At 40.4% G+C, this 26,203-nt stretch overlaps 2 protein-coding genes across 6 annotated transcripts; one reads left to right on the top strand and one right to left on the bottom strand.

The window, feature by feature from the left end:
* Positions 1-1,594: 1,594 nt before the first annotated feature.
* Positions 1,595-25,761, top strand: LOC111272438 (uncharacterized). 4 transcript variants are annotated; one of them, XM_022853889.2, is made up of 13 exons: positions 1,664-2,344; positions 15,340-15,517; positions 17,352-17,444; positions 17,696-17,763; positions 18,354-18,443; positions 18,794-18,868; positions 21,062-21,274; positions 22,383-22,462; positions 23,033-23,133; positions 23,321-23,504; positions 23,661-23,769; positions 24,125-24,287; positions 24,891-25,761. In XM_022853889.2, exons 1-13 carry the CDS (start codon positions 2,291-2,293, stop codon positions 24,908-24,910), a joined length of 1,428 nt encoding a protein of 475 aa, XP_022709624.1. In that variant the 5' UTR covers positions 1,664-2,290; the 3' UTR covers positions 24,911-25,761. The 4 variants fall into 4 exon arrangements, with proteins under 4 accessions (XP_022709626.1, XP_022709624.1, XP_022709623.1 ...); XM_022853891.2 differs by lacking the exon at positions 24,891-25,761 and having other exon boundaries at positions 1,595-2,344; positions 24,038-24,128; XM_022853888.2 differs by having other exon boundaries at positions 1,666-2,344; positions 24,125-25,761.
* LOC111272439 (uncharacterized) lies at positions 2,561-7,531 on the bottom strand. 2 transcript variants are annotated; one of them, XR_002687512.2, is made up of 3 exons: positions 6,081-7,531; positions 5,532-5,661; positions 2,561-4,006 (listed from the first exon to the last, which is right to left on the bottom strand). XR_002687512.2 is itself a non-coding variant. In XM_022853892.2 (3 exons), the coding sequence occupies exons 1-3, from the start codon at positions 6,421-6,423 to the stop codon at positions 3,977-3,979; spliced, it is 429 nt and encodes a 142-aa protein (XP_022709627.1). In that variant the 5' UTR covers positions 6,424-7,531; the 3' UTR covers positions 2,561-3,976. The 2 variants fall into 2 exon arrangements, 1 of the variants encoding a protein (XP_022709627.1); XM_022853892.2 differs by having other exon boundaries at positions 5,532-5,587.
* Positions 25,762-26,203: the final 442 nt, after the last annotated feature.

Here is a 26,203-nt window from a genome sequence, read left to right as displayed (position 1 = left end):
CGGAAGGTAAGGGACTAATCTATGTTGATTTTCTGTACTGTACAACAGAACATGGCTAGAACAGGCGCTAAGCTTCTCGCTACATAGAGTAGACGAGCTTCGAAACAACTACTAGACCAGGTATTTTCTTTTTGCTCTGTATAGGAAAATGATCATGGGCCTTAAGTCAGCTCTCTCGACATTTATGTCCGGTATAAATCCAAGCCACTTCACATAATACCATAGTATAAATCCATACTGTAATGTTGCTTAAGTAAAACCCGTACGCTTAATTGGTTAGGAAAACGCGAAAAAAAAATTCGATAGCGTACGCTGACATACTGCCAGATTCACTTCTAATATATAAGTAATATGTCAAGATAAAGAGTTGGTGTGTCTAAATTAGCTGACTGTTCCTATGCTTAATTAATCTGCATAACCAATTTAATCTGCGCAAATGATAAAACTATCGCACATAAAAATATGATATTTTATTAAAAAAAAATATAGTACATATACCTCTTTAAAATCATTTTGATGTGCCTCGAACAATTTTTGCGGCATTATTTTTTGCATCGTGAGCAAACGCATTTAAGCCATCGCTAATCGTTTTAATTTATTTCTTCGATTTCGCGAGAAAATCGTTTCTGAAATATTTCACACAATCTATAGGAGAACCAATTTTAATAATAAACACACTTATTAAGAGATCTATAAGCACAAATATATATTTCTCTTAAATAACGTAACTGTTTAACAGCAAAAATAAATGTTGTCAAAAAATCGTTACAAACATTTCCAATGAACTGTCTTTATTTTTCATAGAAATATTTACCAATCCCTGGTGTAAATAACGCATGCACATAGTTTTTGTATAACAATGCGGCCATTTTTTTTGCATGTGAAAATACTTTATGTCATCGAACACTCCTGCGTCTCTGGACTAAACACCGTTTATATCGTGCGTCGTTTTTTCTGTTCTGAACCTCTCAATTTTCTGCCGCTAGGACACGATTTGACGTCGCTACCGCCCCATGTTTTAAATTAGGGCTTGTCCCCCCTTATGTGTTTTGTCTGCATATTTATGTGTGCGTGCTTGCGCGTTTTCTTGGCCAATAAGTAAGACCGGCGATTAACCGCCGTTGGTTCCCACCGTTGGATTGAACGCGATGATAGAACAGCCGCATGCTAACGTCGTGTACGACTGTTGACTGTCGCGACTCCATTTAGTCGCCGGTCATTGTCGCCATCGGCAGGCAGGGGTCTTACGCCGTTGTCGTATGATCACCGCTGGCAGGATTGTACTGGTCGGCGGCGTGGTCAAGCTGGCCACTCGAATCGGTGGCGGCGGCAGAAATCAAAAGAAGACGAGAAGCGCCACGACAAGAAATCCCGCAAGGTCATCCGTCGGCCTCCTTGAGAGATCCCGGCCGGCTAGCAAGCAAGTTGGGGGCTGCGGGAGGGGGCCGGAGGGGTAAAGCAGCGTGAGCATTAAACAGGGACGGACGGACTGACGGGCGGGCGGGCGGGCGGTCGGTCGGTCGGTCGGGCGAACGAATGAATGGAGAGTGAGAAGCGAGCGCAGTACTGCTTTCGCTCATAAGGATCACAGCAGCAAGTACAGCTTCTACACCGGGACCGCTACCTCTATCGCAGCAGCTTCACACTGCTCACTGACGGCTGGATATTAGTATCACTAGCACTTCGGCGACGGCGGCCACAACAGTTGTTGCTGGTGCTGCTGCAGTGCTTGTAATCGTCGCAGTACAGACGAAGTTTGCATAATAACAGTGCAAATGCATAGGGAGGGGCTGACCACGACCAGCAGCGGACGGACACACATACAGACACAGGAGGCGAGGGCAAATGAATGAACGACTGAAAGAAACAGCGGGTAGAGGCACGAGGGGTGGCAGCGCCAATAGTAATAGCAGCAGACAACGAGGGGGCACTAGCAAACTACAAAAGAAACCGATCGCTCCGGAGCTCTGCCGGTCAGATGCACCTAAACACGCGCGTCGCGAACAACAACAATCAATTCTTTTTTGTCTTCTGCGTATGTTTTCAACTATCAATTGCTGCATGAGGATTACTGCTACCGTTAAAGTATCGGCTACTCGAAGTGTTGTATGGACCTAATCAAGGTTGTGATTATGATCGGGTAGGTTACGCGCCCTCAAATAGGAAGAAGATACACGTTTCTACCAGAGGACTAATAATTAAGACCTTTATTGGTCTTCTTTATTGAAGTGCGTGTAATATTCTCATCTGTGTTATCTGAAAATACCTCAAGCATCCACTACTCGCGCGTATGGGACGTTGTGAGATGTGTTACAGCAGTCAAAACAAGATGTTCCTATTACAAGTGAGTTCTGATCCGCTCTCTTCGTAAACAAATTGAAAATGCTTCAAACGAATCTTATACATTGGGCGTAGTCTATGATGGCAAATGTTGACGACAAATCAATATTAGTATGAAGTAAGAATTTCCCTATTTTATATTTAATTGTTCAGCGTTATGACTTTATTACAAGTAATGTCATTCTACTTGACGAATTTTGTACCAGTCATCACGTCAGCGTTTCACGTGGAAATTTTACCACTTATTTAATATAGAAGAATCCTTTTATTTAACGTCACATAATATAGCCCGTATAGGTATTATATTACTTTGTTACAAGTCTGATTGCCTATCTAATGTAAGCCAAGTTCTGAATTTACTTGCGTACATTTCTACAAGTACCCGCCACAGGCAAAACAGTGGGTGAAATGCGGACCTACACATATAATATCGGCTCGATTTTCTCTACTCAGATAATGATTATACTGGAGTATGAGCAGTTTGAAGTCATCACCTTTACGGCACAGTGAGCCCCATTCGCATCTCGGCTATATGGAGCAACAATAGAAACACTTCTAAATGATTCTGTCTGTTGCCATACTTGGCTGCAATCCCGGCATAGCCCTTGGCACCACGCTGGCATAATGTTAATTTTGTTTTGGCACAATACTGTTGCATAACAGTGTTCACGTAATACTTGTTTTTCTAAGTGACGCTTGTTAGGACCAGCAAGTCCTTCGCTTACCGACAAAGCATCAAGGGCGCGCGATGGCCGTGCGACATGACGTTCATGTGTCCGGGTACACGTCTCACAGTAACAAAATTGGGATACGCTTTCAGGAGGTACTCATTTGTTCCATCTGATCCAATCGCTGCCTTACGCTTATTTTTGTCAAGACATCGAAAACGTATTTCAAACAATTTTATATATATATATATATATATATATTATGTGTGTGTGTGTGTAATCTAATATCATGTTGGTTTGTCCTTGCTAATAATGAGCCTGCCTTTCAAAATACCAAAGAGCTATAAAACAATGATGGGAAAAATGGTTTAGCAGGCGGAGGCCGTAATCGTAATATTTATTGATACATTTACGTATCGGCCATTATCATATGTCACGCTATATAAATGGAATTAAGCTTAAAAATATGTTCAGTAACAATAAATATCACTTCCTTATTACTGTTACTGAAGATTTAATTGCGAACGCCAAAACATAATTGTTTTGACATATAACATCTTAAATGACTCAGTGCTGGAAATAATTGAATTGTGAACTTTTACATCTCTGTAGCCTGAGGTTGGTCGGGGATAAAATCTCCGCATTAGAAAATTGTTGGCGTGAATTGAAAGAGATTACTGCAAAATAGCTATTCTTCATCCATCTCTAACCACCGGATGTGTTTCGACTGTTGTAACGGTGAAGACACGAGTTCGTTCATTCTTATTCTCTGCTAGTCAACAATAACATTGCTTCTTATTATTCACCGTTATTGTTACTGGCTACTCCGTTGGCCTTTGTTAGAAAACGGTGGTACGTGCACAGGCGCATGCGTGCGTGCGTGCTGTGTCCACACTATGGTTTACCGCTGCAGTGGTAGGGTGTAGTCGGCAAGGGCTTCGTCGTAGTGGTGACCGCAGTTACCTACATCAACCACTGCTGCCGCTCCTATGCATCACCTAAATACGGAAGAACATTGCGACGACAAATAACACGAACGAAAATATTGTCGCCATATTCTGTTTCTGACATATACATGTAACAGATAAGGACATCTGTCGTCATTTCAGTCACGACGCCATTTTTTCACTCGAAATAGGTCCTAGTCGTTCGTCGTAGCGACGATGCATACACTCAAGAAAGCACAAGTTGCTGAACCTACATACATACCGTTATCGAACCAAATACTTTCTCCAGTGACCGTTACCACCGACCAGACATTTCTTAGTTGAGTGTCATTCAGATAGACAGACGATGGCACTTCCATTTTAAACGACCGCCAAAGACGTTAACAGAGTACTACTGAATAGATCCGGCAAAACGATACCTCATAGTGTATTTGGCAGCGCTCATTCCTGTATACGAGGTCACCAAACTGCTAGTTTAGCAACAATGCTTTGGCCGGCAAGGTCATCTCTTGATACGGTCTGTCCTGCGCGTAACCTTGCCCTAACATATTGCCACGCCTAGATATATAATTACCGTTTATTATTTTTATTAGCTATGCGAAGGGAACAGTTTATGTAAGATATAAAGGAATTAATTTAACGATTCTAAAAGAGCCAACTTGATGGGAAGCTCATCATTGAGGGACCTAAAGTTTGCGTTCTTTGCAACGGCCGGTGGATAGACAAACTGTACATGACGACGACGACGTTGTCTAAATGGCCGAGCTGCGCATCCAAAGAGCATGCCGTGAAACGGACTATCCCGGTGGCATACATTTGGTAAACTACCGCCGCTCCTACCGGCGACTTCGTGTACGAACGTAGTTTATGCCCAGCAACTCCTGTTGGCAGCTATAGCGGTGACGGCGGTGGCAAGGAACAGCCCATTCAAGCCGCGACGATCGTATCGTTAACGCTCTGACATGTTCTCACCTCGTCGGTCGTGCCAAGAACTCAGTTCTGGTTTACGGGCCGATTTCAGTATTTTTAAGCATGTGTTGCCTGCTATTTATAGTAAAAGAATTATTTCGTCTGGCACAAGTACAATATATATGCAAATCAAATTTCTGTTTTGGGGACATTTGTAATTTCTAAGTCGTCTAGAATTTATTTAATCCAAATGCGCTACTTTTAGCCTAGCGGGCCAAGAATATGTCAGACTAATCGCTTATCTGAAACAGACTCGCGGCGATTGCAATATACAGTGATTACCATAATTCTCAAATCGATTTCTACGGAACTTGCTTTCAAGAACCGGTTATTTCGAAAAAAAAAATCGTAATGTGTTTTTTAAATGCGCAATAGTCATTGGCTTAAAAAACCGAATAAAAGCTCTGACCCCTCTAGAATAGCTGGTAGCATTTACACTCCGTTTCGAGCGTACTCGCCATAGATCATCTGGATGAATATCTAAACGTGCTAGCTAGCATCGGCGTAATAATATTATCTGCAACATAATAATAATAAAGAAGTTTTATAAATCGGGTACATATGTGTAGCTACCACTGCGCCAAGGAATGATAGTACCTCCCCTTACCTCATCTGTTGGTATCGTCGCTGCAACGGAACAACGGACCGAATGATAAGCGGTGGCTGTTAAAGGAGAAAATCAGGCATCTTTTGCGGTCAATGGATACAACCGGCCGGCGGGAGCCAAGACCTTTGTCCTACAGACATTAGCATAGTATATGGTCTTTGAGAGTTGTCAATATCGTTTGTAATCAGGGCATACCAGTAAGATGATCAGCGTAATTTTAAGCTTTTTAAGAACCAACTTTAGTGCAAAAGTGAAACATCGGTGGTGTATTACATTTCCACAAGTGGCACCCCTCCGCAGAGCATTTTCAGACTATCCCCAAGTAATAAAACTGAGACGCACTTAAGTAATAGTCAAAAGTGGACACTGAAGTAGTCGCAACGTGTCCACGTTTATACGACTATTAACAATTAGTCAACAGGGAAACGGATATGCACAATTTACCTGCAGTCTCACACCAAACGCTCGTTATTCCTAATGTCACTAACTACGGTATTATACGTAAGTACACAGCTGGCTGGCTGCCTGCCTGTAGTAGATTTTCGTTACCTTTCTGTACGATACTGGCGTTTGTTGTAATTGTCGTTATTGTTGTTATTAGCGGCGGCTTTTCGATCTTTTTCTGACTTTTTGTCTCGAAAATGTGTCGACAAAAGACCCTGAAGCCGGAGAAACCAGCGCCATACGGAGGTGGACGACCGGTCTGATTTTTGCTGCTTTTCCGTCGCACGTTTTTTGCAATGAGTTGTTGGCCTTGAATGAATAACACCAACGAACTAATAGGGCGGTACCAACAATTGTGCGACCGCTTCCTGTCAATAAGCTGAAGAACTGCGACGGCACAGAGGAAGGTCAGTAGGTGGCACATTTTTCGATGCCTCACCATCATCATCGCAAAAATGTTTGTGCCGGCAGCGCTGCCATCGCCCTTGCGGCGCCACTGTTTTGGCGCTCGCTAACTATTCCACCCTCTGGTGGATGTCATCGTCATCTTTGTTTACCGTGACACGAAAAATAACTCCGGGCGTCGCGGGCAAAAGGGAGGAGGGTACCGGGAACCGCGAGAGAATGAGAAATAACTTGCACTCACGATTACAGTACACCTCTTATAGCTTTTGATAGTTTGGTTGGTAGCAAACCTGTAAAGAGAGAAGATAGACAGACGACGGCACGCACATAGCTGTTGTGGTGATTAATCTGTGGCGGCACGGCAACGGTAGTAACAATAGGAACAGCGATAAGATTAAACTAGTAGGAAATCACTAAATTAACTCTCGGGTAGTTATTTGCATGCATAAAGCCATTTGAATTCAGCGTTTTACCGCATTATACAAGATAGAAAAAACATAATTGCAACTATTGTTTCGTTCGTTATTATCGTAAATGGATCTCCTACACAGAAACTTAATAATGCCTATAAATTTAGGTGCTGCTTATCATGATGAAGACTGAGGTTATTCGGCCCTTTAGCTATTCTGGCCCGGTACTCTGCACACGCTGCTTTGATTGATCTTATTTACATAGAGTGAATTTTTATTGGTGCAAATTTTTGTCATGAAAGTATTTTTCAACTTTAAATTTTGTGATCGATACAAAACGAATGGTGACTAGTTATTTTTGCGAGTAAACTGATCAGTGCATAAAGCGCTTAAATTTATCAAGTGCCACAAAAATTTGTAGGTTGAGAGTAACGCCTATATGATACTGTCTTTGTCTGATCGGTTTTGATTATACAATTATATTCTCCAAAGATTTTACGAAGCAGTTGAAAAATTATAATTATCTTCATAGCTACCTATAAAATTACGTATTTACTAGAAACACGAACCCCTCCGAGCAATGACAAGCTACAAATAACGCAATGCGTCAAGTTGCGTCACAGATAGTTCATTTACCAGCGTTTATTTTTACAATCAAGCAAACTAATTGTATGATAATACATGCCACGCTGCCACAGTATAATCCTCATGTAAACATTCATCAGAAAGATGTGGGAAAACCTGTACTAAAACAAAAAAATACAATAACGAGGACTTTCTGTGTCTTTGTACGTGATTTTATATATATATATATATATATATATATATATATATATATATATCTCTATATATATAGTAAAAAATATTTTTCTTGGTCGATTCTCTGATGGGTGGAGTACCCAGTCAGAACTTTCGGCTCTGAAATCGCTTTAGCACCATGGAAGTCATGTGGTATATACACTCAACCCCATAACAACACAACACCACATATTGACATATGTGGTAGACTATTGATTACAACTCGTCACTATCGACTTTTTTTCTATCGTCAAGAAGATTATTCCGTGGATGCCTAGCCTCAAACGTGTCACTGGTTCAAAGCTGACTAAAGCGGGCCTACACTTCGCTGCCGTTTCACTTATCATTGAGACGATTTGAACAAACGAGTAAAGTTCCTTTTTCTATCTAGAAGCGCTTTAGGACTCGACTGAATAGGATGTCTGTGAGCAAACCGTTCTAGTGGTATGGTCTCTTTTTGAAACTCTAGTATCATTAATATCCTTTCAAAAGTGCGCGCCAAAAAGCATTGTTGTTTTATCGGCACGCTACTGTTTCTTCTTCAACTTGTAGCACTGTTATTTAGAAGTAGATTAGCATTCGTTACGTCTCTAGTTGGAAGCGGTGTTACTTGAGAGCTTGGTAGCTACATGAAGCAATGATACAACACGAAAATATTTTTTCGTCAATGTGAAATAATTTGCTCAGTACTTGAACAGTACTCTTCATTTTGATAAGCCAGCTATGTACCGACTGAGTTACACATTTCGCGAAGAATCTAATCATCGATCCAAAAAAGATCGTTTTTTTTATTTTTTAATAAACACACGAGAAACAGAGTTAGATCATCATCAAAATTAGCATTTTTCATCTGCAAAATCGGATGCAGTTATAATCTTCAAAGATTACTTCCTATTTACTTCTTGTCCATAACGTGATAACTCTACAATAATAGAAATAGTTCCTTTTACCATATTGTTGTGCCACCGATGTGTATGGTTAATGGGCCCACTCGTTGCCGAGGAACAAGCGTCTGGCGTACGTCAAGGAAGCTCAGTAATAATATGTGGATCTGCCATCTAAGCGGCTAGGCTGACGGGAGCCACCGTCTGTTTACCAGCCGCGAAGTGTACGAGGTAAATATGCAAAAGGACAATACTTCCATCGAGTCTGCTCGGAGATGTCAAAAGGCAATAAAAAGACGTCCATTTCCGAACTTGAATTCGAGCTAATAAATATTGCTAAACAAATAATGAACCGCTTATGGTTATGATCCACACAAGCTGAAAGGACGTATTGTTTATTATACAAAGGATCAAGCGGTTTTTTCAATGTACATCGTGATCTTAGTCACAATATCAGCTCAGACATATATTCGCACACATAAGAGATTATTATTAGCTAAAATTGTATAAGACAACTGGAAGGTCTAAAGGGACCGCTGATACCATTGTTGCTATTAACAACCATCTTTACTAATGTCAGTAATAATGATCCTTGAGTCACGCAGACCATCATCAAAGGCTCAGAGTATTCAGCTGAACATGTGTGCATTAGCGTTCGCTGAGGCACTCAGAAAAATTGAGATATAAATCATATTCTGGAAAATTCGATTGTGCCGATTGTTATTCGTAAACTTAGAACTTTAAATACTTCTAGGAAACACGCCCATCAAGTCGATACTTATGGATAATAACATCATTTTGTGGAGCTCCTTAACGTGCAAAATAGTGCACGTATTTAATATCAAAAAATACAGAAAAAAAACGTTTTAAGCAATATTTTGGCGATGTTTTAAGAGAGTTACCGCGTTTTCTCCAAAAAAAAATTACCCAAGAACTGATAATTATGACCGGACTACACAAGGAGTTTGACTAAACAATTCTTCTATTGTATCAGTAAACACTGGCGGCATCTAAATGTCATAAATAGCTGTCAGAAGCTGAACTGCAGAACTAGCAGAACTGAAGCCGTTTTACAATGAGGTGGTGCGCTAATATCATAGAGAAGTCCCATAGGTAACAGTCTTCTGCAGAGGTTTACCACGATCCGGCAAGACGTTCATGTTGCTTAACGCATTTAAATATCTACACGATAATAAATTGTTACCGTCAATCGGTTTTAGGGGACTGAATCTGAGAATTTTTGCAACACTTATAACCATCTTTTTCGATGCTCTTTTGAAATAATGTGATTTTATCTGAAAGATTCATTGTGCGCTTGCTATACGCCTTAATAATTATATACTGGTTAATTAGATAATTATTCGGAGAGATATATTAAAAGGCTAGTTTATCGTACGGTTTAGTGGAAGCTGTTCCGGTCACCTCCACCTGCCACAGCTCCAAAGCTATTTGATGCTCAACGATCGTAGCATGTATGCGTACAGAACCTACAGAGATATCGGAAAATTTTGCTTCATACCTTCGCTTTCGAATCAGTCAACGGCGTTTATGTGTGAAGTTTGTTAATGTCTCCTTTTGTAAGCCGCTCGGTAGCATATGTCATCTTCATCCGGAACCACCGTGCTGTACACTATCCAATATCCGTCGTAAGCTACGATTCCGGGATGCACCGCACAGACAGATAGACGCTTGCTTTCAGTAACCACAAAGTCCTATTCAAATATTGTAGTGAAAAAGAAGATTTTAGTAATTTGTGTTAAAGGTCTCTGTTAGTTTCCTTTATTAATTCCAAGGAGAAACAATCTTGATGTTAGGCATCCAGAGTATTATAGCTCTATCCGTAAATTCAACAAACGGTATTTGTCAAACGGAACCGTAGGCTATACCATTGACTAGCTCAAAAATCGCTATAATAGGCAAATCTTATGACGAATTCAGCAATAATATTTATTGATATACTATTATCTGCTAAAACGGCACACTGTGGGCGTGCCCTTATGGCCTTTACGCGATCGGCGGTATCAATATTTGGTACCACGCTACGTGCGCTTGATATCTTGTCAAAATGAAGGTAAAATTACTAATATAAAGATCGATTTCAATCGGCATCGTGATCGATACAGATATCGCCGTATCCGGCCGGAGCGCGTCCATTCAGCGAGGTGATAGACGAAGGGCGTTTATTATCTCGTAGAAGGCAACTGTGTCGAAGAGTATTATATCCAGTCCCTTGTTGCGCTTTATTGCAATATAAAGCATTAATAATTAATTAATAATAGCAACATAAAGATACTGATACTGGTATCTGTGCGTAAATCTAAGTGATCTAGTAAACGAATGGCGCCTTCTTGTTGTAAAAGCCCGCGGCTGACTTTTGTATTGAAATGCATTTTCTTCTCAACTGTTCTGATTGCAATTGTGCCTTTGTCGCGGAAAGAATGCCGTACTTGCACTCGGTAAATATGGTATCTTTTGCAGGTTTCGTTGTATCCTGTATCTCTGTCGCTGGGTTTAGCGCTGCTTTAGCGCAATGTAAAATTCAGTGATTCGAGGTTATGGGATTCCTATTCCTCTATTCGCAAATAAAAATAATAAATTAGACAGATTCATCCGAGCGAAGTTTAGTTTCTATAGCAAATAAGTAAGCACTACTGTAGAGTGTTACTGGCTTGAGAGGCTGATCTAATATTGAACAACCCTGCATTCTGAAACTGTTAAATCGGACAAATGCACAATGTGCAAATGTGATCCATGAAATATATTTATAGAAAGAATACGCTAGACGTTAGGATCGTTTCGATCTGCGTAGTATCTGTTAACGGACAACCAGTTTAACGAATCAGTAAGGTGCCTGTGATCCCTTCGATCTGGAAATAGCCTAAGTAGGGCCTGCTTATCCAGCTGCAGAAGAGCGTATTTCACATCTACTGCAAGCACATTCAATAGAAGAGGACTAGTCTTGATATCAGAGGCATAGCACGTCATGTGGTCCGTCGAAAATCTACGGCAACTTCTCATCCTGTCCATTCAATACCTTGGCTTAGATCAACATAACCCTTTTCTAATGATGTATCTACACTTATAACATTATGATATTGATTGTAGATCCTGTTATACGTAATCGGTTGTAGCAAAACGTCTATTTGTTGTTTGATTTAGTTGTTTCCCTATCTACGATATAGCTTGTATTACCTATAAATTAATGAAATCTTATCGCAGGCCTTTCAGTCTACCTGTAATGGTACCACGTAGCAAATCATAACGCTGAATTCACCAACCACGAGGTATTTCTCCGACCCGGCAAATAACATCCCAAGCGACTTTTCCCTTCACTTCGATTAAACATGACATCACCGTATTATTTATTGACTTTGACCGCACACAGACAGCTTTACGTCCAGCTTACCTTGCGGGGCTACCATTCTGAGTTCCGTGTTTCTGCCGTTGACGCCCACAGAAGGTATGTTATATATGTATATAGACATATGTATATGATAATCAAAGATGAAAGAGCCCGCACCAGCTTGACAGCGGCACAAACAACGCGGAAGAATGGTGACACGCGTCGCTGTACGCCTTCGTTTTGAAGCGAGTCAAATAAATCTAGATTTGAAGAAAGAGAGGAAGAAGAAGACGAACTGCACATCTGAATGGTAAGAGCCTTTGGGGAGGGGGGGTGCTTATGGGTTGTCGCCGTTGTCGTTTTTGTCGGTGACCTGTTTGTCGCAAAGGTTTTGTTTCGATGAAGGTGAAGCCAGAAAAGCCCTACTCCTTTGCCTTCGGACGAGGCCAGATCGGCCACGATTTGGGCAATAGTTCTGTTGCTGTCGCCGTTTCTTCGTGCGGTGCGGTACGTTCGCTGAACGCTGTAGCTTCAGTTCTGGGTCTTTCTTCTGCTGACGTCAATCCGATTCGTCGAATGGTAGGGAGTATGTTTGTAACGTCCACTAATCTGTTCGTTGATATGACACCGGTCACATTCGGTTTGCACGACAAGCGTTGCATGGCTAGAAATGACAATACATCTAGAATGGGTACAAGTCTTTTTAGAATGCATAATTTCCAAGTGTAACGGGATTGCGTAGGGGACGGAGTAAGCCGGGGCGAATAGCAGCAGATGCATATGTGAACAGTTGTAAGTTTGATGATAGACTGCCTAACTGTTACTACGCATCGAGCTTGATAATCTCAACGAAAAAACAGGTTGAAGCTATATCAGATCATTGCTTGAGTTTCCTTGTGTATAAATCGCTGTTTAACTCGTTATCATGCTTGCTAAAGCTTGCTTCTATACGATAATATGTGTACATAGCTCTTGAGATGCTGATATATGTACATTGAAGAACTCGCTTCCTTTATATTCGTAGAAATTGCACAGCATTGAGGCTTCAAGTAAACAGCAACGACGAAAGCATCATTTAAGTGGAAATCATTCACGCGTGAATATATGGCTTCCTATTATCGATAATTTGATGCAGACGAAACGTACCGAGACTTTCGATTGTCGTACCGTAACCCCTAAACAACAAAATAACTATTTACCTAACTGTATGATAGCAATGTAGTTGGGAACATGCATGCGTGCATACATCACTTCAGCAAATATACTGCAGCTACACGAATTTAGTATGTAAGGATTTCCCTTTGATTTTTGTTCTGCTTACCCCAAAAAGACTAGCCACAGCACTTTTATTTTTTAACGAATTTCTATTAATTTTCTACTCACAGTATCCACGGTGGACGACTTCTTGGAGTCGTTGGCTATATGCCCACTCTCGTACTACCGGACCAGGTCGGAATGCCGTTTTTGTTGTGTGTTGTTTCAAGCGATGACGGATATCTGAGATAAGGGACATCGGTCTCTTCCAAATTGCATAAATGTGGAACGTTCATGCAGGCAGCTTGTTGAGGCAGAGCTGAAATAACCATAAGCCCTTCATGCCAGTGTTGTATACTCGTACCTTTAATTTAACCTCGGAAGTTCCTCGAATTCGGCATGCACACACACACACACACACACACACAACCAGTATGAAACTAATACGCCATGCAAAAAAATAGGATATGAACTTAATTCGCTAGAATGTCTGCTGATGCTGCTTTTATGATGAGATTATGGTATTTTACAGCATTCAAGGTGACTGAGTCGATCCGAGTCTTCAGCTGTAGCACATGATTGGTCGGCCAGTTGCTGGATCATTCCTGTCCTATACGTCACTTCTGATGAATTAGTTCCCCTGTAGTTTTCCTTTCAAGCGAATAATCTACATATGCATGCAGATTATTTGTCTGTATATACAGTACGCGTATGGATGGCTCTGATTTAGACTATATAATATATATTTCGAAGCGCCCTTTGTAATTATGTGACGAAGCATGTTGGTAATATCGATGATGCTGATGGTGATGACGATGTTACAAACAAACGAACTCCTGACTCTCTGCGCCCTCTTTTTTTTCACATAAGATTCTGCTGTGTGTGTGTGTGTGTGTATACATATGTATGAAGGTGCGTTCATATAGATATATGTTATGGTGGCCAAACGACATTTAATGCACGTAAAGGACATTCGCGGGAAACAAGCTCTTTTAGACAAGAGCAGCGTTATAAAGATGTTGTTAATAATTATTTTGTTTTTTGGGGCCATCATTGTCTCGTTGCCACGTCATAATCATCACTACTGTATGCCGTGAGAGTCACTCTCGCTACGGTTGCGTAACAAGCTAGTTCGTGTAGTTAAAAGCGAAATAGAAGTTGGCGTATGGAGGTGGTTCATCTAATGAACGTTTTGCTTGTAACTTATCTATTTATGTAGAATGGCACCCTTTAGTGAGCATAGAGAAGTTTCTTCGTTGGCTAACTCGTTGTAGTGTTTACGGAGCCACCGCATACCAAGGGCCTTGAAGTTTACTTGAAGATATATAACCACTCACTGCTACGTAACGACGATAGTGCAATATTGTTACGAAAAATTGCTTTGTCCTATTTGTGTGAAAGCGTACATCTACCATTGTCTGAGGTTTTTACCTAGCAGTATGTTGAGAGAGATTCTGAATAAATCCGAAAGCTGCAATTTATATAAGTTAGTTAACATCAGCGTTTCCTAATATTCGAGTCGTTGCTAGGTGGCCACCGCGGAGATAGTTATTGAATGCCTTTTTAACCGCCGTTGATTGCCCGATAAGTCACACAAGATCATAGTGCGTGGTACCTCAGAAAAAGTAGGTCCATTTAGAGTGTTACCAGCGTTATTTGTTTAACGCGTATTAGACGACGGGCTAGATGACGATTGACGTCATTGGTGGTTCACTAAAAGTTTTATTAAGCCGTTTACCGTCACTCTTTAAACTGGTTAATCGTTTATTATTTTAAGCCCCATTTTAAAGCGTTATCGATTCGTGAGATTTCGTTTGTTGTGAAATAACGAGTGGATATATATATATATATATATATATAGTTGCTAACCCGCGTGTGAGCGTTGTCTTCTTAACTGAATCGTATGTGACGCTTTATATCGCTGAACAAAACGTTTTCCGTAAGTGGTACGCCGCATGCTGCGGACGATCAATTTGGTTACGACGGTAGAACGTAACGCGTCCAACTTTCCAGCTTTGCTTATATATCCAAAATGTCACGCTAAACCCTGTAGCAACCCCGAATAGTATATTATGTATCCGATGGAGCCCGCGACCGGAAGCAAACTGTGACGATTGTCACCACAATTTGCTGGTTTACTGAAATCATAAGTGGAAACAATATTAGGAGTAAAATCATGTAGAGGATAGTTGTAAAATGGTTGAATTCACATTGACAGTGGTGGCTAATAGGAACTTACGTATACATAACGCCGTGTGAAAATATTCCAGGTATTTATTGTAGCTACCCTGTCAGCGGTGGTTTTAGGCCAACAGCAACAGGCGGCACCAGCAGCACAGGCTCCTCAGCAGGCACCTGCGCAGCCTCGCCACCTTCCGCCAGCAGCAGTCCACTTTGTCAACATAGGCGAAAAACTCGAAGGGGACTACAAATTTGGATACGATACCGGTAAGTTTTCCTTGGCGTTTGCTGCTAACCAAGCAACGCATTTGCTAGAATATGAATTTAGATAGTAATAGTCACGGATGAGCTGAATCTGTTTTTTATATCTGTATATATATTTAAGGGGTTAACATGTTACTAGTAGCTCGTACGGTTAGCAAAGTAATTGTTCATGTAAGTCATTATAATAAGCTAGCAAAGCGGTGTGTTTTTGTAGCCAAGAAAAAAATATAAACATGTAACTGCTACGGCATTTGCTGTATGAATCGGTGCGTGTTGTAAAAAATAAACTCATCGCTAGTGATTTATTATAGAGTACCTCATTGACTTTCATCCATTTACAGATACTAACATGGCAGCCACCACGAAAAAGTGATCGGAATTTTCGGATCTGAATTTCATGAAATAAACATAGCAAGAATTATGCTCTGTCCTATGAGTTTGTCTACCTTAAGTAAAATGTCGAAAACTACGCATGCATTATACACAAAATCTCTTACAATTTTTCGAATGGTTTTAACGGAACTGATCGAACTTCCGGGTGCTTTAGGACACTGGCAAGGTCGAGCATTACCGACTCAGATCGGAGTAGTTTCTCGCTTGAAATGTGCTAACAGTATTTGAGCTACATGGTAATTATGCTTACAGACATAATTAACTTATGAACTTAGAAAAAAAATATTTGTCTTTGCTTGTATCATTTGATGCTTACGTCAAGCACACTAAAGAGTCATTGAAACGAAATACATTTATTACGCCTTATTTGCAGTTATTATCTAGCCACTTTTACAAATAAAAATAGCAGCATTGCTTTATTGTAAGATATATGCACAGCTTAGAACACACATGAAGTTCGTTAAATTTTAAATCAGCCAAATAACTGTACCCTACTATCTAGTCGGTCAATTTTAATTTTGATTTTTCTCTTGATTTGGAAAAATCCAAAACTATTTCAGGCTATTTATATTGTCTATTTATAGAGCTCTCATTTAATCAAGTAGCGAAACAGATTACCATTTCCCAAATTTGTTTGATAATACTGAACTACGAATGATTCATTGTTTACCCCCCTCCCTCCTCCCTATTTCAATGAAATCGATACCTATTAGCCGACAACAAAAAGATCCTCATCATCGAAGGCGCTTATGTAATCACTTCAGCTGTGAAGTGCGACAGTCTCACTCATCTGACTGGTGCTTGGGTGTGCGGTCTTTCTTTGGATATAATTGATTCGCCAGCTTACGCCAGCCTGCCAGATCTGTGCGCATTTCGTTAAATATCAATCTCATTAATTCCTTGCCTAATAAATACATTTTGAAATTGTATAAATGCTGAAGAAAAGCATATATTTGCTTTAAGATGACGGGACGGAAAGTCTCAAAACGGGTCACTCATCTAACCCGATCCTAGTATTCTGATCTGATGTGATTTTGTATCATTGGCCAAACATTTTTAAGCAAGGACCTTAAGCAAATGTTTGGCGTGCGATGCCGTGGCCCAAGATTGCCTTTGTTTACCTGTTATGCACATTCATGTTATAGAAGACAGAAATATGAACTGCCTGCCGAACATCAGTGAAAACACAAAGGCCTATTAAATAGATAATAGGCCCGATTCGGCACTGAGTATCGATACAGGGTCGGCGCGTTAAATGTACTCCAGATCTTCTACGAGAACACTGGCCTTTTGACGCTGAACGCCTCATGAACATGTCCAGCCGCGGTGACTCGTCTTAGAACTTTTCGTCTAGGTCAACAAAATATGCTCAGTGTGTACTATACTATTTACCACCATTCACATCATACGCAATATTAAAATACGCACCTTAATCTGATTTCAGGAAAGGGCAACGAAAATGGCCAGTCCTTTCGTGAAGAAACCCGTCTCCCCGATGGCAGCGTTAAGGGAGCCTACGGTTTCATCGACGCTTCAGGTAAGCGACAGTTTTACGCAGGAAAACAAAGACACGCCCAACTCGACCGTTATTAGTTGGGCATGCTAACATCCCTGATAGTAATGATAATAAGTTCTATTGATTCTAACGCTGCATAGAGTCAATGGCTTTGCCCGGACACGAGACGCGGAGCGCCGGCATGTTGCACATGGATGATTTTTTTAGTGTAAAAATACTTTACTAAGCGGAGCATTTTTGTGTGATGATTTTATGCTGCCACTGTGATTCAGGCAAAATGAGAATCATTCGATACACCGCTGGCAAGGACGGCTTTAAAGCGGAAGGCGATATCTTCCAGGTAATTCATGCGGTTGAAATGAATTTTGGCATATACCTTTAATCATTGTCGATTGATGAAACAGAGATGTATTGTATATTGATTTTGCGCTGGGTCACCGATATGTTTTCATGGAAGGGGGAGCTAGGGTAAATGAGTGTACTTTTTTTACGAACTTAACAGTGAAGATAATATTTGTATGTTTAACGAAGGATTCCCAGTATTTTAGTAATAATGTAGCAATAGTCTTTGAAATGTATGCTGAAAACGTTCGTTGAAACTAAGATAGCATTGTCGCGCGCATCCCTTCAATTTAGTCGCCTCTTCAAGTCAATATATATATAACTCGACGTGAGGGTAAAAAAATAGGCAATATAGTTTAGCTTATTGGTGTGTGGCAGAGTAATAGATCACGATTAATAATAGTACCAAGATGAGATGGCTTAATGTCAAAATACTACTTAGATTCTAAGCTGCTGAGATGCTGGCGGCCAATTGATTACATATTATTATGATAAGAATGGTGTCACAGATTTTCTGTTGGTCAGATGCGCCCATTTTAACAATTAGTAATGATACATGTATCATTGTGATTGTGTGCTACTACAAAGGACGGTGCTCCTGCTAACACCCCTGGCCTTAACGGCCCTGCCCCAGCTGCTGCCCCTGCCGCCCCTGCCGCTCCTTCCCACCAACAAAGGGCAAGTGAAAAAATACAATAAAAATAAAATAAAATATCATAATGATGAAGAACTTGCTCGTAGAACCGCACTTTTCTTGAGATTTGCTGCTAGATGATGTTTCATATGCTTTTTGTGATATCGATGATGACAATACATATGGAGCAAAATATTTGTTTTGCTCCATCATCATTTGCCGATTAATGATTTCCTATTAATTTGAAAGGCGCACGGCATAATAGTCATACAAGTGAATACTGTAATAAATGACTGCTGATAGATCAGCATGTCTAATAGAAAAACAATTACCTTAATTTAATACGACATAGTAATATAATAAGTAATTCTACTTAATTTAACAATTTATTCAGGCTGCTCCTGTTCCTCAATACCTGCCACAAACTGCGTCCCAGCCCCAGTATCAACCGCAGCCTCCGTATCAACAGGTATCTTCATCCCCACACCCACAGCCCGCCTCGCTTCTCTTCACTCTCCTTTTGTGATGTTAATGCTCTGTTATTTATTATGATGATTATCATTGCGACGGTTAGATATAGTAGAAAAGAAAATACGACCGCTCATTGGTATTTTAGTTGTTACAGATCTCATATCTTCGAACAAGTTTACAAAGCCCATTCAACAGCTACAAGTTAAGCCGCCTACAAAGGTCGTCTAAATATTTCTTATGCCTGGAGTAACTGCACTTACGTGTAGATCAACGTTAACTTCTAGGAGGAAACGGCAATTACTTGTTTCGTCCGATTTAGCGTAATGCAGGCACAACAAACATTTTCGAGCCTAGCAACAGTATGGTTTTAAAGCACCAAATTGTAAAAATAAACCTTTAAATAGTAGATGCCCTGACACTATTGCAGTCAAAGGGAGGCAGGGTGCAGATCAGACCTAATCTTTCTGATTATCGTCATAGTCATTGCCGCCAACTCTGCCAGCTGTCGCTCTTAGATCGGCACAGGAAATCTCCCCTAACGTAGCAGTCGTATTTTAGATTGTTGAAGATATGCGATACAACACTTCGCATCGCAGTTATGCCATCAGCTTGCTTCTGCAGTTCCACAAATAACTGACACTTAGGAAGTTTACTAAGTAATGATGGTCACATTGCTAGATTTAGCATATACCTTGCTAATATTAAGTGTCCATTCATATCTCTATTTGCAAGGCCGTAGATATGTTGATGTTGTAGAACTCAACATGACGCACGAAGTAAAAAATGAACATATCAAATCCTAAAAAATCAAATAGAATAATTTGATAGAATAGAAGAGCGTAAAAATAGACGTTCTACTAGCATCTGAGAGCGGGGAATTCCATAATTTAATCGAAGCTGAAAGCCAATGGAAGCCTACATCATAGATTATACTGAGAATATTTAGCTCGATGGCGCTGAATAGAATACTGTGTTTATACCGCGACCTTGCGAGAGCTGTCCTTCTGTAGGCGCTTTTTGAAGAGGCGATCAGGCGAGTTTGCTTCGTTCGTTCAAGGTGTTATGTCGCACCTATATCGTATGTATATGCTATTTGTGAAAGCTCTTTATGACCATCATCTAGGTAGCTTCCTAATCGATGCTCGCCTAAATGGACCACCCCTCGCGGTTATCGTAATACAAAGCTTCCGTGGTGCGAAATCTTCTTCTATTAAAAATCTTAAGAAAAACTGTTGGCCTAAAACGTACGCAGTGCATAGGCCATGCTGCAAAATTAAGTAGCCTTATACAGATTATATAACACATAGCCCAGACAGTTTTATTTTCAATCAGAACTATTCGTACCAACGTTGAGAAGCTTGTATTGTGATCGCGCTTGTGCTTTCCTGTGAAGTAGACGTTTCGTACGTTGGATAATAAATAGTCACAAGAACTGATAAGGGGACATCGATATAAATGACACTTAGAAGTTGATCACATGAGAATGAAAAGTGTCAATAGTAACTATACCTTCTACTATATGCATGATGTTTGATGAAAGTATTCACAAACTACAATGAAAGAAAGTTACGTTGACCTAAAGCATTCGACTGTGTTTAAGTTTGTCTAGGCCTCATTGTAATTAGCTTGCGCCGTACTCAATAACTTAATGTGTAGTAGATCGAGAAAGGAACTACTGCGCTAGTAAATGATTTACTCCGAAAAATTTCTGCTGGTTTAAGGAAAACTTGAATATTTTAATTGAGGTTTTGTGATTGAATTTAATCCCAAAGTATTCTACGGCGAGCGTCGACGCACATCCTAGCGTCCGTCCATAGCAACGCACTTTAACAACGGGCATGCTCTACACTCCGAAGCTGCGTCGACCGCGACAGATAATCCGAGATGTATGCCATCTTTCATAAAGGTCATCTGGAGAACTTGATACTGTTTTTCATTTTCGGGTACTTTCTATCCAATAATATTTCCACTCTCTTGTCTTATTTCTGCCTTTCGCTATGGTCCCCCTACTATTCCACATGCGGTGGGTCAAGGACCATATTAGCCTCCCATTAGCTTCGCAAAACGTGTCGCATGAGCATTGTTTTCACGACTACTGCAAAAGACCATGTGATATTTATCACTACCTTGCTCATTATGTATGATGAAGATATCTTTGTACTTCGATATTGTAACCACTAAAACTACTTAGGCACCAACTGCCCCGGCCTACCGTTCCCCAACGGCTGCCCCTTATCAAGTGGCCACATATCAGCCGATTCTGCAACAGCCACAAACTCCATCCTATCAGACCACTGCCCTGGTGCAGCCACAGCCTTATCAGCCACCTGTATATCAACAGCAGCAGCAAACACCTCAGACCTATCAACCACAATCGTACCTGCCGGCCATTCCCCAATATCAGGTAGAATAATAAGTGAGAGACTAAGTGAACACCGAGAATCCGTGAGCTCTCGGTTGCAGCGACGCATTTAGTGAAGATAAAATAATGAACTTCAGCCCTCTCAGTCCCTTCTTAGAGAATACTACGTGAGAAAGTTGGAAACGATGCGCAGCTACTAAGAAAAGGTTGCCAGGATGGCCTACCACTATTGAAAGTACATACATTCAAGAGACTCGTCAACCGGATTCAAAGATAAATTATCAAAGACCTAATACTTTTACACTCATGAGCATCCATACAAACGTTGGCCACTGTAGCATTTATCATCATAATAGGCCAAAATCCTGACCAATTGGCAGAATCAACATTCCTGCTTGATATACCATGATGTTAACACAACCCCTCCCCGTTGAAAATAACTAGTATTTATATATTAGCAATTATAATTGATGCTAAGTGTCTCTCACTGTTACTGATTTTTTTTGTGTTTTACGTAAATTAGTGAAATTTCCCGATTTTTAAATGTAGAATTCTATGATTATCTAGAGTGAAATGGTATACGACAATTGTGTTGGTAAGTACTATGCTTCGTTGAAGTAGCTTAATGAAATGACAACCGACATATAAGACGATCAATAACGATTTTAGTCGAAAACACAACCTGTCAGATACTGCGTTTTCCTAATAAGTAGAGATCACATATATCGCTGATAATCAATACAACCTTTCTGCGCTTTGCCCCTGTGCGATTAGGCGCGATGCACCGAATTACAATGTGCTATAACGGTGTAGTGGTAATGTATTCATTTCTATAAAACTCCGAGATATCTAAGGAGGCCCAGGTTCAAATCCGGGCGTAGATATAGTTAGTTTGTTGTTAGGAGCCAGTCATAAGCCAGATAGAAAACTCGAAACATTGAGCAACTATGAGCCAGAATTAGATATTCAAGAATAGATCAAACGTATAATGAGCTATTGGGTATTAGGTGAAAGATCTGAAATATATACAATTGTGTATGTTGCACTTATGCTCCATAGCTCATCTATTTGGAAATAAAAACTACATGTAGGCAATAACGGAAGCTGTTGCTTTACCATGAAGGAAAATAACCACGACATTTTCCCGCAGTCTCTGCAGTACCGCCCTGAGCGTGCTAACACCTACCAGCCAGCGTCTCCAACTTACACTCCCCAATCCATCCAGTACAGGCAAGCTCATATATTGATCGCAACTATATATATATTCAAATGGTTAGGTATATGTTAAACGAAGAGAAACATTAGGGAACAAATTATTTCACCTAATATCAAAAAGCTTTTCGAGCCTATTTTACTCAACTCCTTCGATTCTAGAGCACTCCTTATAAAAATTAGATCGCTGAATAACCGTAAGGGCATCACGGGTGAGCGATATCAAAATGATAGCTTAAAAAGGGAACATGGAATGATTGACAAAGGCCCGTAACGCTCATACCTCAAAATACCAAAATGACTATAACGTGATGCTTAAATATTTAAATCTGGTGTAATTAGGCGATTGAAACGAGGTAACGGACTATTTCAGTCTAACTAGCTAGTAATATTCAATCATTTTGCTGAAGCAAAGTTATCAGATTGGTAAGGGTATAGGGTCACTGAATATCACAGAAAAGCAACGGAGTGACTCGCAAAATATAGCAGTAGGATTCGGAATAGGGCTACTGCTAAGAGAACAACCTTCTACAATGGGACTGCAATATGGCAACAACTATAACTGTGCAATATTTTCCCCATGAATAGACCTCAACCGCAACCCCAGTCCGGCTACCCGCAATATGCCAGCCAAATTTCTCCTCAGTATGCCCAGCCCAACTACGCCTATCCGGCTAGCGTTTCCGGTGGTTCGTATTTGAAGAGTTCGTTAGCAATCAAAATCATTAATGCACAACTATTTTATGTAAATATGGTAGACAAGCTCTGATATTTATGATCAATCCAAATAATTTATACACGTAAAGCATAGAATAGCATAGGTAAGATTTGCCCAAAAATGTGTTCACTGTAAACTTGAGTATATAATTCTTGTAGGTTACCGTCAGCCCCAAACATCAAACGGACTTTACGCTTCCGCTCAAACCAATAGACCCCAGAAGTTACAGCCGGCGTTTCCAGACTTCTTCCGTGTTTCTTCGCCAACTCAAGCTACTCAGGCCCAGTCCCAGGCCCAGGCTCAAGCCCAGGCCTACCAACAACCTGCACCTCAACAATATCGGTAAGATGTTATTATTAAAACTACTGGATCACATGCGTTAACATAATTGGTTCGCTTGTCCTGATAATGGGGCATATTATCCTATTTTCCCTGCTATAGGCTATATGCCCTTCGGGGATTATACGTATCGACCGACTAACGATGTCCACTTTTCAGATCCGTCGTAAGTGACGCCCCTGTATCTCCAGTTCAAAGCTATTCTCCTCGTCCCGTATATAGACAGCAGGCTTTTCCCAGTTACAAACACACACCACACCAGTATCAGGTATAAGCACATTTGATATTGATCAATCAAATTAAACATGGAATATGAATACAAGGGCCGCTTTCATCGACAAGCAGATAAATCATTAAGCGTACGTAATATTGTGCTTAAATAGCGGCCTGTTGTTCTGCTAGTACCGCAGATAGGTAGCCACGCTGGAGAAACAGGTTTAAAGTACTCGTATCATATTTAACTCAACCAGTGGGGGAAAAGTTGTGTTTTATATGTATGAGAGATAATAATAATAATAATACATTTATGTGCTTAGAACATGCGTCTATCAGGCTTACTCTGATGCATTTAACTGAACCGGTACGCTCATGATGTTTTGTTGATGGCGTTTGTGACGTGACAGCTGGCGTCTAAACAAGGAAGTGGGCCTGTGTCATCCTACAGTCCTGCTGCTCAGATCAACGATGCCGGCCCGAAGAAGAAATACGAAGATGGCCAGTACGACCCTGAATTGACAAAGGCTGGTCTCTACTATCCCGAACTTTACGAGAAGATTTCGACGACGGGTAAGGACGGAACGCCGCGATCTCCTACAGCAGCTCAGATTGCCGCTGCGGCTGCCAACGCCCCCCAGAGCCCCCGACCACTGCCTTACTTCGATCCCTCACTGCTCGCTTACAATATTGGCACCCAACAGACCCAGGCGGCTCGTCAGGCCTAATGGAGGAGCGAGAGGATCAGAATATTTCATACACTAAGGACATTCATTATATATACGTATAACGCGAAGAACTCGAATGCAGATATTCGAAAAGACAAATTTTCGCATAAGATAACAAATATGGGTTATACTTCTTTTATCATGTATAAACTATGATGTGGCCAAATGATGGTTGATAAACAGCCATATCATGATCATATAATATGTATAATCACGCAGATTGGTCATGTAACGGTTGGCGCACTTAACGGTAGTAATAGCAATTACGATGTTCCTGTACCTAGACTTAAAGTTGTAGATTTAAACGCAAAAGACGCACATATCTGTGACGTATTTCTCCTATTTGAGGTGACGAAGGCTACTAGCATCAGCCGGTCAGCTCATCGTCCGCTGCAAACGCTAGCAGCTCTCCGATCTAATACAAGCATGTTGTTTTTTTATGTTGCAGCGCGCCCCAAGAAAATTTAAGAAGACCACTCTTCTGGCCATGCAAGACCAAGATGAATATGATTAGAGGTTGACTTAATAACTACTAATTGCTTGTTCAAGATTGAAGACTTAGAAATACTCAAGACAAGCTGACCAGTACAGACGATTAAATTTTGAAAGAATCATCTTCCTAATTCTAATAGTGTTAGCAACAACGATGTACTTAGAAAAAAAAAAGCCTTCTGCTTCATTTACGGAAGTGACAACTGAAATATTGCTCACAAGAATTATTTAGAATAGTCTATATGATCATTCAAACGAGGTGCAGGCAAGATGCACACAGTATTATAACTGAGATTGATTCTACTAATCAAATCATTACGATTGCAGCTTTGAAAACATCGACAATGACGATGGGTAGTTATCTGTAAGCTAATAACGCTGTTTTTGTTAGATAATGTATTCGGAACAATCTTCAACTCTTCCGATATAACAAAAACGCGAGTGTATTAGGTATTTACAATAGATTCACGTACATGTATTGTTCAATAATCAAATTTCTATACTTTGCTACGTTAATCTATTGCATCGCCACCCGAGGGTAAAAGTGGACAATGACTGCAGGGAAAAAAAACGAGATTCGACTTAGGAAGAGATCGGTTAACAATTATAATAATAGTATTGTTATAGTTAACATTTTACTGCTGGTATCCTCTATTAGTTTCACTTTCTCATTTTGGTTTGCCATAACGGCGGAATCGCGTACGTTGCCAGCGCCATCTTGCGTCGTGCTACAGTTTTATCATTGTTGATATTGTTATCATAATTACTTACCTCATGGCTGCAATGAATCCTTTTATGTAAAATAAAATAAATTCTTATTTTGTTCATTAGTTTTTAATTCAATTACGTAGTTAGAATAGAATAAATAGATTTTTGCGCGTGTGCGAAGATATCACGGTTAACTACTTTTCGAAGATTGTGAACATGCAACAAATTCCGGCGCAATGAAGATCATATGAACTGTTCCTAGGTGCACAGACATTAGTAACACATAAGTAAAATGAAATTTAATATTAATTATTTAAAAAATCACACTGAAATTTCTGCGAAAGTTGCTAGCAATGAACAATTATTCACGACCACCTTTAACCTGATATGGGGGATATGGGCCCGCAAAGTAAACACAACATTTCTGCAGCTGTTGAATTATTGAAATTTAGGTAACACTGTAGCTTATAATTACACGGGTGTTGGCGCCTGATTGTTTTACATAACGACAAAAGTTAAAAGCTGTCTACTTTGTGTGCTATATTTGAAAAAACGACCTAC

Source organism: Varroa jacobsoni, unplaced genomic scaffold (assembly GCF_002532875.2).
Source record: "Varroa jacobsoni isolate VJ856 unplaced genomic scaffold, vjacob_1.0 contig02255, whole genome shotgun sequence".
Taxonomy (NCBI): Eukaryota; Metazoa; Arthropoda; class Arachnida; order Mesostigmata; family Varroidae; genus Varroa; species Varroa jacobsoni.
This window is presented reverse-complemented; position numbering and strand designations above follow the sequence as displayed.

What these genes read in the sequence shown, in the direction of transcription:
- LOC111272438 (XM_022853888.2), top strand. Translation starts at nt 2,291, where the DNA reads ATGGGACGTTGTGAGATGTGTTACAGCAGTCAAAACAAGATGTTCCTA. An exon ending in CGGTTTCATCGACGCTTCAG is followed by an intron (nt 17,445 to 17,695) that starts GTAAGCGACAGT and finishes ACTGTGATTCAG; the next exon opens with GCAAAATGAGAATCATTCGA. An exon ending in CGCAGCCTCCGTATCAACAG is followed by an intron (nt 18,869 to 21,061) that starts GTATCTTCATCC and finishes AAAACTACTTAG; the next exon opens with GCACCAACTGCCCCGGCCTA.
- LOC111272439 (XM_022853892.2), bottom strand. Translation starts at nt 6,423, where the DNA reads ATGATGATGGTGAGGCATCGAAAAATGTGCCACCTACTGACCTTCCTC. An exon ending in CGCCAGTATCGTACAGAAAG is followed by an intron (nt 5,588 to 6,080) that starts GTAACGAAAATC and finishes CTCCTTTAACAG; the next exon opens with CCACCGCTTATCATTCGGTC. An exon ending in CGACGATACCAACAGATGAG is followed by an intron (nt 4,007 to 5,531) that starts GTAAGGGGAGGT and finishes TTCCGTATTTAG; the next exon opens with GTGATGCATAGGAGCGGCAG.